Source organism: Alexandromys fortis, unplaced genomic scaffold, assembly GCF_014885135.2.
Source record: "Alexandromys fortis isolate MF-2015 unplaced genomic scaffold, M_Fortis_MF-2015_v1.1 scaffold_368, whole genome shotgun sequence".
Taxonomy (NCBI): Eukaryota; Metazoa; Chordata; class Mammalia; order Rodentia; family Cricetidae; genus Alexandromys; species Alexandromys fortis.
The window spans coordinates 414,173-430,269 of record NW_026068243.1 but is presented as its reverse complement, the minus strand read 5'-3'; the positions used below and the strand labels follow the sequence as shown (position 1 = coordinate 430,269).

At 37.6% G+C, this 16,097-nt stretch overlaps 1 protein-coding gene across 1 annotated transcript in view; it reads right to left on the bottom strand.

The window, feature by feature from the left end:
- Positions 1-10,374, bottom strand: part of Spink5 (serine peptidase inhibitor Kazal type 5) — an 80,060-nt gene extending 69,686 nt beyond the window's left edge. Inside the window, exons 1-3 of the mRNA XM_050131182.1 lie at positions 10,359-10,374; positions 9,298-9,447; positions 8,787-8,855 (exon numbers count right to left, since the gene is read on the bottom strand). Of these exons, the coding sequence (XP_049987139.1) occupies positions 8,787-8,855; positions 9,298-9,447; positions 10,359-10,374 (235 nt within the window). The remainder of the gene's footprint in view (positions 1-8,786; positions 8,856-9,297; positions 9,448-10,358) is intronic.
- Between the last annotated feature and the right edge of the window lie 5,723 nt (positions 10,375-16,097).

The window sequence follows — 16,097 nt, the reverse complement described above, 5'->3', positions numbered from 1 at the left end:
TTAGTTTGGATAATGGTTTGTCTATTTTTTTGATTTTCTCAAAGAACCAGCTCTTTGTTTCATTGATTCTTTGTATTGTTTTCTTTGCTTTTATTTTATTGATTTCAGCCCTCAATTTGATTTTCTGTCTTCTACTTCTCCTGTGTGAGTCTGCTTCTTTTTGTTCTAGAGCTTTCAGGTGTGCTATTAAGTCACTGGTGTGAGCTTTCTCCACTTTATGTAGGTACTTGGCTTTTAACTTTCCTCTTAGCACTGCTTTCATAGTATCCCATAGGTTTGGATTCATTGTGCCTTCATTTTCATTGGATTCTGTAAAATCTTTAATTTCTTGCTTTATTTCTTCCTTGACCCAGGGGTGGTTTAATAGAACGCTGTTTAATTTCCATGTGTTTGTGGACTTTCTGAAATTAGTGTTGCTGTTAAATTCTAATTTTAAAACCATGGCAATTCAATAAAATACAGTGGATTCTCCAATTCTTTTGTATCTGTTGAGGTTTGCTTTGTTACAGAGTATGCATTCAATTTAGAGAAGGTTCTATGAGGTGTTGATAAGAAGGTATATTCTTTTGTGTTTTGGTGGAATGTTCTGTAGATGTTTGTTAATTTTATTTGAGTCATGATATATGTAAGTTCTCTTATTTCTCTGTCATGTTTCTGTCTGATTGACCTGTCCATTGGCAAGAGTGGGGTGTTGAAGTCTCCTATATTAATGTGTGGGTTTGATGTCTAATTTAATCTTTAGTAATGCTTCTTTTACAAATGTGGGTGCTCTTATATTTGGTCATAGATATTTAGGATTGAGACTTCATCTTATGAGTATAAAGTGTCCTTCTCCATCTTTTTTGATTGAATTTAGTTTGAAATCTATTTTGTTAGATAATAGGATATCTACACTTGCTTGTTTCTTAGGTTCATTTGATTGGAAAATCTTTTCCCAATCTTTTACTCTAAGGTAATATCTGTCTTTGAGGTTCAGGGTGTTTCTTGTATATAGCAAAAGGCTGGATCCTGCTTTTGTATCCATTCTCTTAGCCTGTGTCTTTTTATAGGTGAATTGAGTCCATTGATATTGAGATATTAATGACTAGTGACTGTTAATTCCTGTTATTTTTCTGTGCTAGTGCTTAGTGTTTTCCTGTTTTGGGTGTTGCTGGTGTGTGTGAGTTTATCTGTTGCCTTTGTTTTTGTGTGTGCAGTTAGCTTTCTTGGGGTGAGGTTTTCCTTCTAGTACTTTCTGTATAGCTGTATTTGTGGATAGGTATTGTCTAAATCTTTCTAATTTTTTTTTTCATAGAATTCTTGGTTTTTTAATCAATGGTGATTGAAAGCTTTGCTGGGTAGAGTAGTCTGGGCTTACAAGTGTAGTCTCTTAGTTTCTGCAGCACATCTGCCCAAGACCTTTTGGTTTTCATGGTTTCCATTGAGAAGTTGGGTGTAATTCTGATAGGTCTGCTTTTGTATGTTACTTGACATTTTTCCTTTGCAGCTCTTAATATTCTTTCTTTTTCAGTATGTTTTGCATTTTTCATTCTGAAACACTACATATGTAGTAAATAGTAGTAAAAAGAACCACTGACAATTTATGTGTGTGATTTTTGTATGTGTTGTCAGCAAATATAAAAATGCTGTCTGACCTCTGTAGGCTCTAGGGATACAGAAAGTAAAACAAAAACAATATTAAGCAAATATGATTTGTTATTATGCATTTTCAAGAAGATATAAAATTTGTTAAATGTATTGTGCACTTAACAAATAAGACAATAAATGTAATGGTTCAATACAATTTTGTGTGGGTTGATGAAGTCCTACAACCTTCCTGAGGTCATTCAACTTACAAGTAGTTATCTTTGTGCATGGCATTATGCAAGCTAGACAAAATCCATTCTCCAAAGCATTATAGACATACTTACTCTTCCTATATTGCCCTGAGCATCTACTGTAATTGCTTCTGTTCAAATAGTTGTAGTATGTTTAGAAACAATTAACCATAAGTATTTGAAAATTCATGTATTATTGTTAATTTATTCAAGTAAAATCAAACTGTAAACAATCCTCAAGTTGTTTCAGGCTAAGCTAGTTTGTACTACATCAACTTAACAAATAGAAATGGAAATATAATTTAAAAACAAAACAAAACATAAATGTTACATAGTATAGTAAACATTCCCACATCTGCACTAATGCAGACATTCAGTGCTTTGAACTGAACCGTATTCCACCCTCTGGTTTAACATCATATGCAAGCTCCATGCAGTGGAGTCTTAAAACTAGGTTAAAGAGAGGCTTTTGGAGTGGGCCTTAAGCAAAACTTACTGGTGTGCTTACACAAAGAGGAAAGGTAAACAAACAAACAAACAAACAAACAAGCAAAAACCATGACAGGCATCAGGCATACACAGAGGAAAGAACATACACAGACCCAGTGTGAAGGAACTCATCACAAAGTCAGTGTGAGGCTAGGAGCAAACCTTGATCTTGGTGTGCTAACCTATAGGAGTGTGGCAATTAATGTTTCTGTTAAGTTTTTCAATTTGATAGTATGGTGGTGGTTGTGATTTTGGTGGTGGTGATGGTGGTAAAGGTGGTGGTGGAGGTACTGGTGATAATGGTGGTGGTGGAGGTGCTGGTGGTGTTGCTGCTGGTGGTGGTAGTGATAATGGTGCTGGTAATGATGATGGTGGTGGTAATGGTGGTGATGGTGGTGGTGTGTGTGTGTGTACGTGTAAATTCTTTGACAAACTATATGTTCACTCTATATATTTATAGAACTTCACATGCAGTATATGCAAAAATGTAAACACTTACATGGTGGAAAACAGATTTACATCAACACTTGTCTTTGTACTAAAGTTATGAAGGTGTAGAACAGCCCCCGGCATTTGTTGAAGTGGAAGATACTGTGTCTTGGCTGAGAACTTTGCTTTCTGGTTTTGTTTTGTTTTGTTTTCTTTTGTTTTGTTTTTCTAGACAGGGTTTCTCTGTAGCTTTGGAGCCTCTCCTGGAACTAGCTGTTGTAGACCAGGCTGGTCTCAAACTCACAGATATCCTCCTGCCTCTGCCTCCTGAGTGTTGTGATTAAAGGCATGGGCCACCACTGCCTGGCTTTGCTTTCTGTTTCGCCTCTTTGTCCTGATGCAAGGGATCAAGTCTGGATGCTGCCTCTGACCACAGTCCAATTCTCAGCCAGGAGATTCCCTACTATTTTATTTATTTTTGCCATGCAGAGGATTAAACCTGAGCCTCAGAAATGCAGGACAAGCCCTCTATCACTTAAGACCCAGAGGGTATACTAAAGGAACAGTGTGAGGGAGGTTGGTAACTCCTGCTAAGCTGAACTTGTGTACTAATTGGCACTTAGGGAGGGTAAGTGCCTACCTTCCCACAGACATCTAAGACAATAAACTCATCCCTCATTTCTATGCATTAATTATAAATGAAATGTACTTCAATTGTGAGATTTCTGTGTGGTTTTAATAACTGTATTATAAATATTATTTTTATGAAGTGAAATTAATTTAATCTTGATTTAATCTTTTAAAATTATTTATCTTACTCTTTGAGATTATGGTTTATTTATATCATTTCCACCTTCCGTTTTTTGACCCCAAGCCACTCATATACCCCTATTTGCTTTCTTTCAAATTCATGGTCTCTTCTTTATTTAAATATGCAAATACAGCCTGATTGGTCTTTGTAATTTTACTGGTATGAATGATTGCAGGACTGAACATGTGGTATTGGATATCTTCTCTGTGGAAGACTCTCTCATCCTCAGCTTACTTCAGTGACTTTAATGACAGTTAAACATACACGTTATGTGCTTTGTAAAAAAATATATCCTTGTCCTAACTTACGTTTCTTCTCTTTTTATATAAAAAGAATTAATGAGAAAAGATAAAATTTAAAACAATCCTGGTAATTAAATTCACCTTTAGAATAACAAGCAAATATTTTATTTGATCTTGATTGCTTTCAGAAAGGTCAGGTGTGTTGGTGTTCAGTTATGGTCCCAGAGCTCAGAAGACCGAGGAAGGAAGGAAGATCATAGGCATGAGAACAATATGGGGTTCCATACAGTGTGAGTCATTAAGATGTGGTCTCAAAAATTAATAAAATAATAAAATAAAACCTAGACTAAAAGAGGTGTTGTTTTGTGGCCAGTGTGGTTCATGTAGTACATAAGAGCCTCATTTATATTATAAAGCATAAGATTTAAAAATTAAAAATGAGAGAGTGTAGAACATGAGCAAGGAAGTCAGGACCACGAGGGGTGCACCCACCCACTGAGACGTTGGGGCTGATCTAATGGGAGCTCACCAAGGCCAGTTGAACTGGGACTGATGGAGCATGTGATAAAACCAGACTCTCTGAACGTGGCAAACAATGAGTGCTGACTGAGAAGCCAAGGACAATGGCACTGTGTTTTGATCCTACTGCATGTACTGAATTTGTGGGAGCCTAGTCTGTTTGGATGCTCACCTTCCTAAACCTGGATGGAGGGGGGAGGACTTTGGACTTTACACAGGGCAGGGAACCCTGACTGCTCTTTGGACTGAAGAGGGAGGGGGATGGGAAGTGGGGGAATGGGGGAGGGAAAGAGAGAAGGTGGAAATTTTTAATAATAATAATAAAAAAGAAAATAAAAACCAAGTATTTAGAAAAAAAAAATGAGAGAGTGCAGTTAGGGATTGTGCCAGTTTTGCAAAGTGGTGGGTGCAGGTTCTACTCCAAAATCTTCATTAGTTCTGGGTACCAGGCATGATTTTCTTCTTGTTGAATGGTTTTGAAGGTCAATTAAAGAGCTGTAGGACTACATTTATCTGTGGGTATAAAAGAACCATTACGGGGGTAGAGGATTGGGGTGAAAAAGGGAGAACAAGAATCCTTCCCTTCAAATAGCTTGTACAATGCTCTTCCCCTTTATCTTTGCAACATATGTAGACGGTTACAGAAAATAACACTCAGTCAAAATGCAGAGTTGTGGATCTCAGTCCCTACTTACACATCTACAATCCATCACTGTACCAAGGACTCAGGGACCTTTGAAAAATAGGGACAGAAAAATTGTAAGAACCAGAGGAACAGGGAGATTGTGTCTCTAGGAGCGTGAGAAGCTGCGTTCATAATGTCTCATCAGTATAACTGTCTATACATGAGCTGAACAAGGGTGACACCAACTGACACACTACAGTGCTTTCAAAAAAGGTCAGGCTTCAGCCCTAAGCAAGGAACTGCAGAAAACTAAGGAATGCCTAGGTAAAGAGAAATAGTCTTCTTCACAGAAGAGCATATCAACTAGCTATCTAATACCAAATGGTCAGCCAATTTGATAACTAAATGATATGATGTGAATTGATTGATACATACAAGTAAAATCACAAGATGGTATGATGTCATATTTATATACTTAGACTGCATAATGTATTATATACTTAGAAATACACATACACATTTTAAAATCTGTATGCAACAACAATTGTTGAAAAATGTTATGATTTTGAAAGGGAGCAAAAAGGGATACATGAAGGAGAAAAGGGAAAAGAGCACTTATAAAATTATATTATAATCTCAAAATACAAAATAAATGTTTTTTTTAAAAGAGAAGCTAGAAATATGGTTCAGAAAAGAATACTTGCTTATTCTGAGGACCTGGGTTCATTGTCTAGCATTCACACTGATGCTCATATATATCACACCCCTCCTCCCAAAGCCTGGTAGTCTATATCAAAAGTGAGGCAGGGAAAACATTAAAGTCAGAGACACTGTATGAACACAAGCAAACATTGTCTTTAGACACAACCGGACAGATGCACATATGAACACTGTAGTTGTGATAACATGCATAAGACAGCAAGTTCAAGACAGACAAAATACCGACTTAGAGAGGTGAGGTTGTCATGAAGTTCCAACTTCAGCAAAATATTTCGTGACAATTGATAGCTATTGGGAGAGGGTAAGTCAGTTTTCTCTAAGAGTGTAAAGTTAAACGTGCTCAAGTGGAAGGACACACATCCACAACACACACCAGGAACACAAACTGGACTTCTTGATGGCTGTTAAAAAGGATAAAAAGACTGTACAAATTTGGATGGGTATGGAAGTGAGGGTGGATCTGGGAGGAACTCAAGTACTAAACACACACACACATACACACATTAAAGATGTAAACGCTGGCATTCTACCACTGCACTTATTACTCCCAAATTATGACGGAGGACTTATGCTCTGCTTTTATGTTTATAGTGGTATCTAATTTATTTTTATCAGAATGTAGGATTGAGCTTTAAAGCCTTGAAGACATAAGACAAGTATTCTATCCCTTGAATCTTTAGAGGCATATGATTCTCCTCATGAAATACCACAAATATTTACGAAATGCCTGTGCTGGTCTGGCCTCAAGAGACTTAGAATTAAGAACAAGACAAAGCACCATCTGACTTCTAAGAGATCAAAGATAATTTAGGAGAAGACACAGGAAAGTAAGTCACTTTCCCACTAAATCTACGAGGGAACTTTTAGGAAGATGTCAATTGAGAAGCTATTGTATATTACAGAGATTTTACTTGTTAAAATAAAGGGATTCCAGATTAAATTATGCACATGAAATTCTTTTCAATATACATATTTTATGTGCATGAGTATTCTGCCTGAATGTATAATATGTGCACCAAATATGGGGCTGGTGTCCTCAGTGGTCAGATGAGAGCATCTCATCTCCAGGAAATGAGCTCTAGATGGTGGTTCTGGCAATCTACCATGTGGGTGATGGGGATCAAACTCAGGTCCTCTGCAAGAGTAGGAAGTGCCTTTAACTCCTGAGCCATCATCTCTTCAGCTGCCTCTGCTCAGTTATTTTAAAGAATAAGCTCCTTTTATTTGGTGAAGACTAGCTGAATGGAAGCATCTACATTCTAAGAATGAACAAAGAAGAACCCATTATACTACAAGAAAAACTAAGGAAGTCTATCGTAGCTAGAGCAAAGTGAGACAGTGAGACACCAAGAGAGAGGGTGGTACGAGTTATCACTGACAAGCATGAAGGAGACTATGTAACCTGTGAGAGAAGCAATCTGTGCAGCCAACCATTCAACCTCAAAGTAACATGAAGCCACAATTGTACAATTCTTTTGATTATTCTGTGGGATATGAATAAGTCTCCTGGCAATTCCTTTAAACCCTACTGTAAGACTATAATCTACCAATAAATTTTTTTCCTTGCTGAACCAATAGGTGATCTTCCATGGAACCATAGAAAGAAGTAAGAGACTTAATTTATGTAAACCATCATTTGTAGATGGGGTGGACAGTACACAGGAGATGGAAAAGTGAGTTTGAATACTGAAAAGTGAAGCACAGTTTTCCAAAAAATTTCAGTTAACTGGAATGAACCATTTCTTAAATAATTGTAAGAGCTAATGTTTTGTCCTTGAAATTTCCGGCTCTTCCTCCTCTTCCTCTTCCTCATCTTCCTCTCTCTCTTCCCCACCCTCTTACTTTTGTTGGTGGTTTATATCCTTCTCTAACAGTACCATACCCCTCACCAAATAACTACTTAGTTGTCTACATGCTTAGGTGAAATTAAAATTAATACAGACATTATTTTCATATGATGGACTTGGTTCTTTGAAATGACTCCTCCTGTGTGCTGTTAGTATCTTTCATTATTAAGTCCTTACTGTAAAATTGCATGATTGAAGAAAGTATTTTCTTGAAAGTAATTTAAATGTTTCTGGCCTAATCACTCTGTATCAGGGAGGTGTAGTTGCCAATGATAAACAGTCTTGGTATGGAACACCTAGCATCAGTCTAAGATGTGAACTATACATGTTTTTCCTTTTCGCTTAGGAAGGAGGGAATTACACTATGCAGAAAAGTAATAAAAAGTGTATAGTAGGCCCCATGTCCTGGGTAGTCAGGCAAGCAGACAGAAGACAGCCATAGCAGGCACCACTACAATGAGCAGATATGTGGCGGGGAAAAGGGACGGAAGGAAAGTTGAGTGGTTCATCCACTAGAGAGACCAGAACTGAAGAAGCGAAGGTAGGGAGGAACAGGCTGATATGGGTGGCCTATGCTGCCTCCTGAGGCCATGGTGATGTCCTAGCCCCATCTGTGGCTGAGGGCCTTGTCTGGGTCCTTGATCCTACTACAACTGGGATCTGTTATGTTGTCCATGGCCTGTGTTACTAGTAAATGCCATGGTGATGCCTTGGATCTGTTCCATCACCTGAGGCCATGTTGATGTCCAGGGGCCATGCTGCCACCAGGGCCATACCAATATTAGTGGCCTGTGATGTCACCTAGGGCCATTCAGATGTCTGGGATTGGGCTGTGGCTGAGGGCCATGTCTGGGTCTGTGGCCCTGCTGCCGTCAGGGTCTGTGATGATGCCCAGAGCCCATGTTACCACCAATGGCCATGCAAATGCCTAGGTTTCAGTATGCCCACCCAAGGCCACGCTGCTTTCTGAAGGACACAGTGTTGCTGAGGCCATGCCAATCTGGGTGTCCTGAGCTGTCATCTGGGGCATGGTGACATCTGTGCTTAGGACCATGTCTGAGTCCATGGTCCTGTCATGACCCGGGTCTGTGTTGATGTCTATTGCCAATGATACCATGAAGAGGAGACCTGAGGGAACTGGCCCCAGTAGACTGGGCACCTGAGAACTGGTCCTGTTTCTGTCTGGTCGCCTCAGTGGGAGAACTGCCCCCCTTCTCCAGGAGAACTGGCCCTAGTGGTGAAGGGCAGCTTGGCCTGCGCATAGGGAGAGCTACTCCCACTCCTCACCTGGGGAGAGCTGGTCCAGATGCAGGGTGTGGGAGTACATGCTTTGACCCTCACCAGAGGGCAGTGATCCTGGTGGAGGTCAGAACTGATCAGATCAGTTACTACTCTGGTGTGGGAGGTCCTTCTGGCTATGTGGTGCTTTCATTGGTTAATGAATAAAGAAACTGCCTTGGCCTAGGCAGGAAAAACTAGGCTGAATGCTGGGAGAAGGAAGGCGGAGAGTAAGACACCATGGAGCCTCCAGAGACAGACATGCCGAATCTTTCCCGGTAAACCACGTGGCAATATACAGATTAATTGAAATGGGCTAAATTAAGATGTAACATTTAGCCAATAAGAAGTTAGAGCTAATGAGCCAAGCAGTGATTTAATTAATATGATTTCTCTGTGGTTACTTCGGGGCTAAGCCTGGATGAATAAGCAGGCCCTCCTCCTAAACTACCCAGGCCCACATCCTAGATGTTGAGTTGGCCTACCCCAGCATCTACCCCATCTATGACCTAATGAATACCTGAACCATTGCTGTAGGATCTCCATGACTCAGGTAACAGCAGGATAGCAGAGTTGAATTTTAGCAAGGGTCCAGTATTGATAGTGTACCAGAAGCCATAGGCCTTGAACCAGACCAACAACTCATTGCAATGAACATTTGCAAGAAAAGCTGTTAGGGTAAAGGTTATACTGCATGTCACACTGCAGTTCCCAAGGCCACTATGGCAATGGATGTGTGTGAAAGACAGAAGTGAATGGTTTTATTTTGTGGGCAGAGGCTACAGGGGTGGAGAGCAGACATAGTACGACTGGGAAATGGGTGGGATTGGTGTGCAGTATGTGAAATATCTAAAGAATCAATAAAAGAAATTATGTTAAAGATGTATGGTAACTGTTTCAATAACTTTCATAAAAGGACTTATCAAATAAAGTATTTCCTTTTTTTATTTTTAATTACTTGATTATTTTATACATTCATATAATAAAGTTCAAATATTTTTAATCAAGACTGTGTAATTTTCCATATAATTATGTTCTTATTTCTATTTACTGGAACCAAATGATAATAAATTCTTTAGAGCATATAGATACCTACATTATTTATCAATACCTCTATATAAAAAAGAGATTTAAAAACAAGATCCTGCCAGGTGATGGTGGCGCACGTCTTTAACCACAGCACTCAAGGAGGCAGAGGCAGGCAGATCTCTGTGAGTTTCAGGCAAGCCTGGTCTACACAGTGAGTTTTTAGACATCCAGGGCTACACAGAATAACTCTGTCTCAAAAAAAAAAAAAAACAAACAAACAAAACAAAAAGCAACAACAATGAAAATGACCCAAGAACCTGTATTTCTATAATTTGTTTTATTTGTAACATTGGTGAATTAGTAATATATAGTCTTATTTTTATACAAAGGTTCATCAACTTATGAAAGGGTTACATTGTAATAAACCTATAATGAATAAATATGATCTAATATCAACATTATATTTAACGTTCCTGATTTACTGAACACCACGGCATAGCAAAGCACTGCAGTATGAGGTAGTGTTTCTGATCCTCATATTCTTTCAGTTACCTGGGGGCTGCGCCATTTCGCTCGGCAGCTCTGAGAAGTTCTCTACTACGTATAGCTATCTTGCAAAAATATAAAAAAAATCAAAACCCAACATTTGATTTCTGTTGAATGTTTTCCATTTTCCCAGCACACTAAAGTTGAAAAACCACGAGGTAAGCTGTGGTAAGTCAGGGACTGCATGTGTATCTCTCTCATACTAGGTTAGGCAGAGAGCCCTTCATTTCTGTGTCATAGCCAGGAAGATTAGAGATCAGGATGACTGAATGATTGGCTTCCAGCTTGTCAACAATACTTCGTCTTGGAACTTAAAACTTTGGAGTTTTACTTTAGGATTCATTTATATGCTCTCGTATATAACAAAAGAATTGAATCCATTCAAAGATTGTAGGTATTGCAAAATGTTTTCTATGGAGCTATACTTATATTAGGTAAAATGACTTCAAAACAAAGGTTACCAGGACTGACTGACAAGAATTTTGTTTTGAAGACAAAAGACACCCATCCAGAAGACATTTGAAATCTAAAGGCATTGTACCTAATAACAGAGAGGTAGACGAGTTTATTTTCAGTTAATCATTTGGTTAGGTTGAAATGATTATCAAGTAGTATAAATAAATGTCATGTTATCGATTTTTAAATTACTTCCATTTAGAATTTTGCCCATTGAAATAAAAATGGTTGAAATCCTTTATTACCAAACAAAATAAATTGATAGTTTTACTCCATGTGACTCAAAAAAGCAAAGTTGGGAGCTGGATCCATTGGAAGAAACAACTGTCTAGAGACAGTCAGATTAGAAGTAAGAAGCAGATATTTACTTCAGCCAGGCTGTTTCATTCTCAGGAGACATCAAAAATAGGGCACAGTTGTATACCATGTACATAAGCAGATGCTACCTGAGCCAGCAGCATACTAAGTAGATTTAAACTATAAAATTTGAGTGCTACATAGAAATTAACAAGAAGTAAAGATGATCGTGATGTAGTTAAGAATATAATCAATGTAGAAATTTGAAATTGAACATCTTCCTCTTCTCTGATCATAAAGATTTACCCTAATCAAAAATTATAGTCGATATCCATGTATATAAAGCAAGCTAAATTTCCCCCAACTGAAGCCTGAAAGCCTTGCACACGTGTGTATTTTCCCCAGGACACAAGAACAAACATCTGTTTACATCATGATGAATCGATGACAGGACAGAGAAACAATTCCAACCAAGCCTAGCCAGCTAGGTCAATGGGTGCATCAAGTTACAGGAGCCCAAGTGAGGGGTTTCTTACAGGAATATGTCTGACTCAGAGAGAGCTGTACCATGAAACGGCCTACCTCAGCATGGATGGTGACTCACAAAATCTGCCTCTCCATCTCGCTGCCCATCTTGTAGGCATCTCTGCTAGAGTTGGTTGTCCCTCAGCAAGAGTCTACTGCTTTTGCAACATTGCAGAGGGCACATGGGAAGCTTCTCATTTTTTGAGGCTCTAAGATTCATTGTCTCTTGAGTCTTATGAGTCTCCACCCCTCCTCTGGTTGGGAACACTTCAGAGGAAACAGCTGCACAATGTCAAGGGGAAGGTATTGTTGGAGGCTCCTCATTTATTTCCTGGCTGCCCAGACTCCTGAAATAATCACATAGAAATCTGTATTAATTAAAACACTGCTTGACCCATCACTTAGGCATTTTGTTAGTTATCTCTTACGTCTTAAATTAACCCATTTCTATTCATCTGTGTATCGCCACATGGGTGTGGCCTACTGGTAAAGTTTCATCCTGCATCTGGCATCTGTCTCCTGTGGCAGCTCTATGGCTTCTCTCTGACTCTACCTTTTTTATCTCCCAGCATTCAGTTTAGTTTTTCTACCTAGGTCTATTCTGCCCTGTCATAGGCCCAAGCAACTTCTTTTTTCATTAACCAATAAAATCAACACATATACAGAAGAACTTTCTACATCAGGAGGAAAGGATAAAATAAACAAAAAAAAAAAAAGGATTGCTCTGGTCAAGAGGCTGTAGCAACCTACAAAATATTAAGATGGTGATACTTATATCAGAAAAATAACTGATTAAATAGAACATAGTAAATGATGTAAAGTAAGCATAGGTAAATATATAGGAAATACATCTTATTTTTTTTATCAAAACAATGAGCACTGACTGTTTTGAAAAATGTGGCCTTTGAAATTTGCCTCAAGGCTTAAGGATATTTGAACGTACGGGAATGCGATATGAGGGGTGTCTAAGCAGTGGAACACACAAAGACCCAAAAACAATGTGTGCAGAAACCCTGTGGAAGAGTGTATGGTCTATTTCAACAGTTATAGATACATGGCAAGGAAAACAGCAGGAAAAATTTTCAAGGATAAATTCTATGAAAAACTTACAGCAGTACTGTTATCAAGAACAAAATGTCAGAAATAACCATCAACACTAACAACTAATGAATTATTTGCATCTGTAGCAACTCAAATGGATTTTAATGATCTTATTACAAGTAAAAGTGACCTTTCTCTAAATAATTTTAAAGTATATTTTGACTGATATAACATCCTCAAAATTATAATATTGTAGACATGGAAACACTAGTGGTTTTCAGGAGTTAATGCAATGGACAGAGATTTAATATGACTATAAAGACAGGACATGACATTAAAGGTGATGAAAGTTTGGCAACTTGTGTATTGTTAATAAATCATGGAATGGCATGACACCAAGTACTTAGGTAAACTGCATACAATTATATTGTACTACAATTAGGACTTAACTATTACAAACCATGGGTCAAGAAGACAGAGGACCTTTGAGTACCATCTTTTAAATTCCCATGAATTTGTAGTCATTTCTCAAAATGTTATTGAATGACATCTATTATAAAATCTTACATATATTCACCACATAACCTAACAGTTTAACTCTTAGATATTTGCCTAAGATAAATTTAAGTGTTTTCATTTAAGACCTATAAAAATCACTCAGCATAATATTATTTCTTATCACCAAGACCTGGAAAAGCACATAGTTATGGGAACTCATAAATGGGCGGACAAACAATAATACATCTGTGCAATGGGTTCCTACTGAAGAACAAAAATAAATGTACTGCCAAACTTGCTATAACATATATGAGTCTCAATGACATTATTCTGTGAGAGGCAAGACATAAAATGTTGCATGATTCCATTCTTTGACAGTTTAAAATGAAAATAATTTAGAGATAATAATTAGGTCAGTGATAGCCATATTAGAGGTCAGAAGAAGCTTGGGAACTTTTGGGATGGTGGAACTACTGTGCATCTAGATTGCAGTGTTAGTTACATAAGTGATTAACTATGTCATAACTCAGCCCAAATGGGAAAACTTTCATAAAAATCTTTTTAAAAATTCTAACTATAGAATAAAGTGCATTCGCTGTTAGACTGTTTTTAAAGAGAGCACACTTTATATACTATGGTAGATAGAAATAAATACCCCCCTTCCTAAAGATCCTAATATTTCTTATTTCTGGTTAGTGTATTTACTTCTATATTTTGTTTCTTTTTCTACTTTTGTCTGGTAAGATTTCTTATCAAATGATTATCATTTTTGAGACTAGAAATGCTGTTTTTCAGCAATTATTTAATATTTGGGGAGTTTCATGACATTTCAATGCATTGACCTCTTCTTTCACAGTATTAAGGATCTCCAGAGAAAGAGAATTAGAGACAGGTAGACCAGATAGCTTGAGATCAAGAAAGCTAGATAGATGACAGATACTACAGATGGATAGAAAATATTATATAGATGCTAGATATTATAAATAATCAATAGAATATTGATAGATAAGTATAGGTACATGCATAGCTATTATAAACATAATTTTATAGAGGTGTTAGATTTTATAGATAGATAAATAATTGATATGCATGTATATAGATGATTGAAAAGACTATAGATAGGATAGATAAGAAGTTAGAGATGTAGAGCTATAGATAAATCCCATTCCAGATTCCCCAATAAAGCACTTTTAAATTTCTTGAACCATCCTCTGCTAGTATGCTCTTTGATGTCTGATAGTAATGGTGTCTCCAACCTACACAAAGAAGATGAATGACATTTTATAAATTTTGCCTTGGAACCATCTTTACCTTAGTGAATAATGATTACAATACTTTCCACTTGGTAAAATTGCTAGGCACATTGGGACAATGATGTGAGAAAGCTGTAGCAGCTGGCATTATTAGCATGGGGAACTGCCCATGTGACATATAATAAAGTTCGCCTGAGAGCTGGTTGGAATAAATGAAGCATTGAGCTTGGAGTAATGCTAACTGTACTTAAAACTAACTTCTTTGTCATTTGACCACTGGATAATTTACCTAAATTCTCCATGTTACTTTGTTTTATCATAATGAAACAAAGAACTGCCCTGAGGATTAAGTTAAGTCATGTGAGGTCTTTATGTGATATTGGGGAAGCATAGGACATGATCAACCTTAGCTGTCTGTTAGTAGCAGCTACCTGCCTGCTTATGTCACATTGAGATCCCAATGGGAATATCTACTTGTAGGTCTCTTTGAAGAATATAATATGAGAAGTACCAAAAATAGTATCTGATTTTAAGGAGGGAACCTCATAGCTTCCAAAGTGTTAGAGTCTTTTACTCATCAATGCCCCTTTCCTTGGACCGCTCATTGTTTGCCTGATGGTGAAACCTTTGCAGGTAACTGGGTCACTTTCAATGAACAATAGTCACACATGGATAGATTGACGGGTCATTTGTTCCGTGAAAAACAGCTCATTCTACGCACTGAAATGTTCAAACACTTCCCTTTCTTTAAAGAATGAAATGTTGAATTCTCAAGCTGGAGGAAAAATGTTCTTTTGTGTTTTTCTCAGTTAAGTCACTAAGGCCATGGATGCAGTCAAAGTAACATCGGTGTGATATTAGGAAGTCTACTTTGAATTCCTCCCCCTCACTATTGGCTGACATGAGTCTGTCAGCACAGAATCAATTCCTGGATTACTCATGAGGTGAGGCAACTTGGAAATGGAAAAAGGAGACAAAAAATTAGATAAATTAACCTGTTCTCATGACTACAAATGTAAGGAATTTATTGCTCTCAGAATCATAGTATGTAGAACATGATTATATATTGAATTAACTAAAAAAAACCTCCTTTGATGAATAAGTCCATTATACATAAGAAAATGCTATAAATAAAGGAGGGAAGGAAGGAAGGAAGGAAGAAAGGAAGGAAAGAAGGGAGGAATGGAGAGAGGGAAGAAGGGAGGGAGGGAGGGAGGAAGGGAGGGAGGGAGAAAGGCAGGAAGGGAGAAAGGGAGGGAGGAGGATGAAATAAATGTGAGGTTTGGAATAAATACCCAGGTCTCCACAACTGGCATTTGATCTTTTGGTATGCTTATTTATATATATGAAGCCATAATCCTTTTTGTAAATAATATTTGTACCTACTTATCAGTTTTGTCTTGAGTATCTAGTCATAATAACATAAGTAAAAGTGCTCTTTGAGATGACTTAGTTAAAGTTAGCTGTCATTCCTGACATCCCAAGGCCTATTTTAGTCCAAATTGAAATTGTGTGTCAAGCTACATCGGTTGTTTTTCTGACCTGGAACACTCTACAAGGCCAGTTCTAAGTCTGAAAAAGAAGAAAGGATAAAAGCTAAAGAGAGGAATTAGCTGACGTAGGCAAGAAAGAGCTGACATTTTTCCGTTTTGCATCTAGATTAACTAATACACAC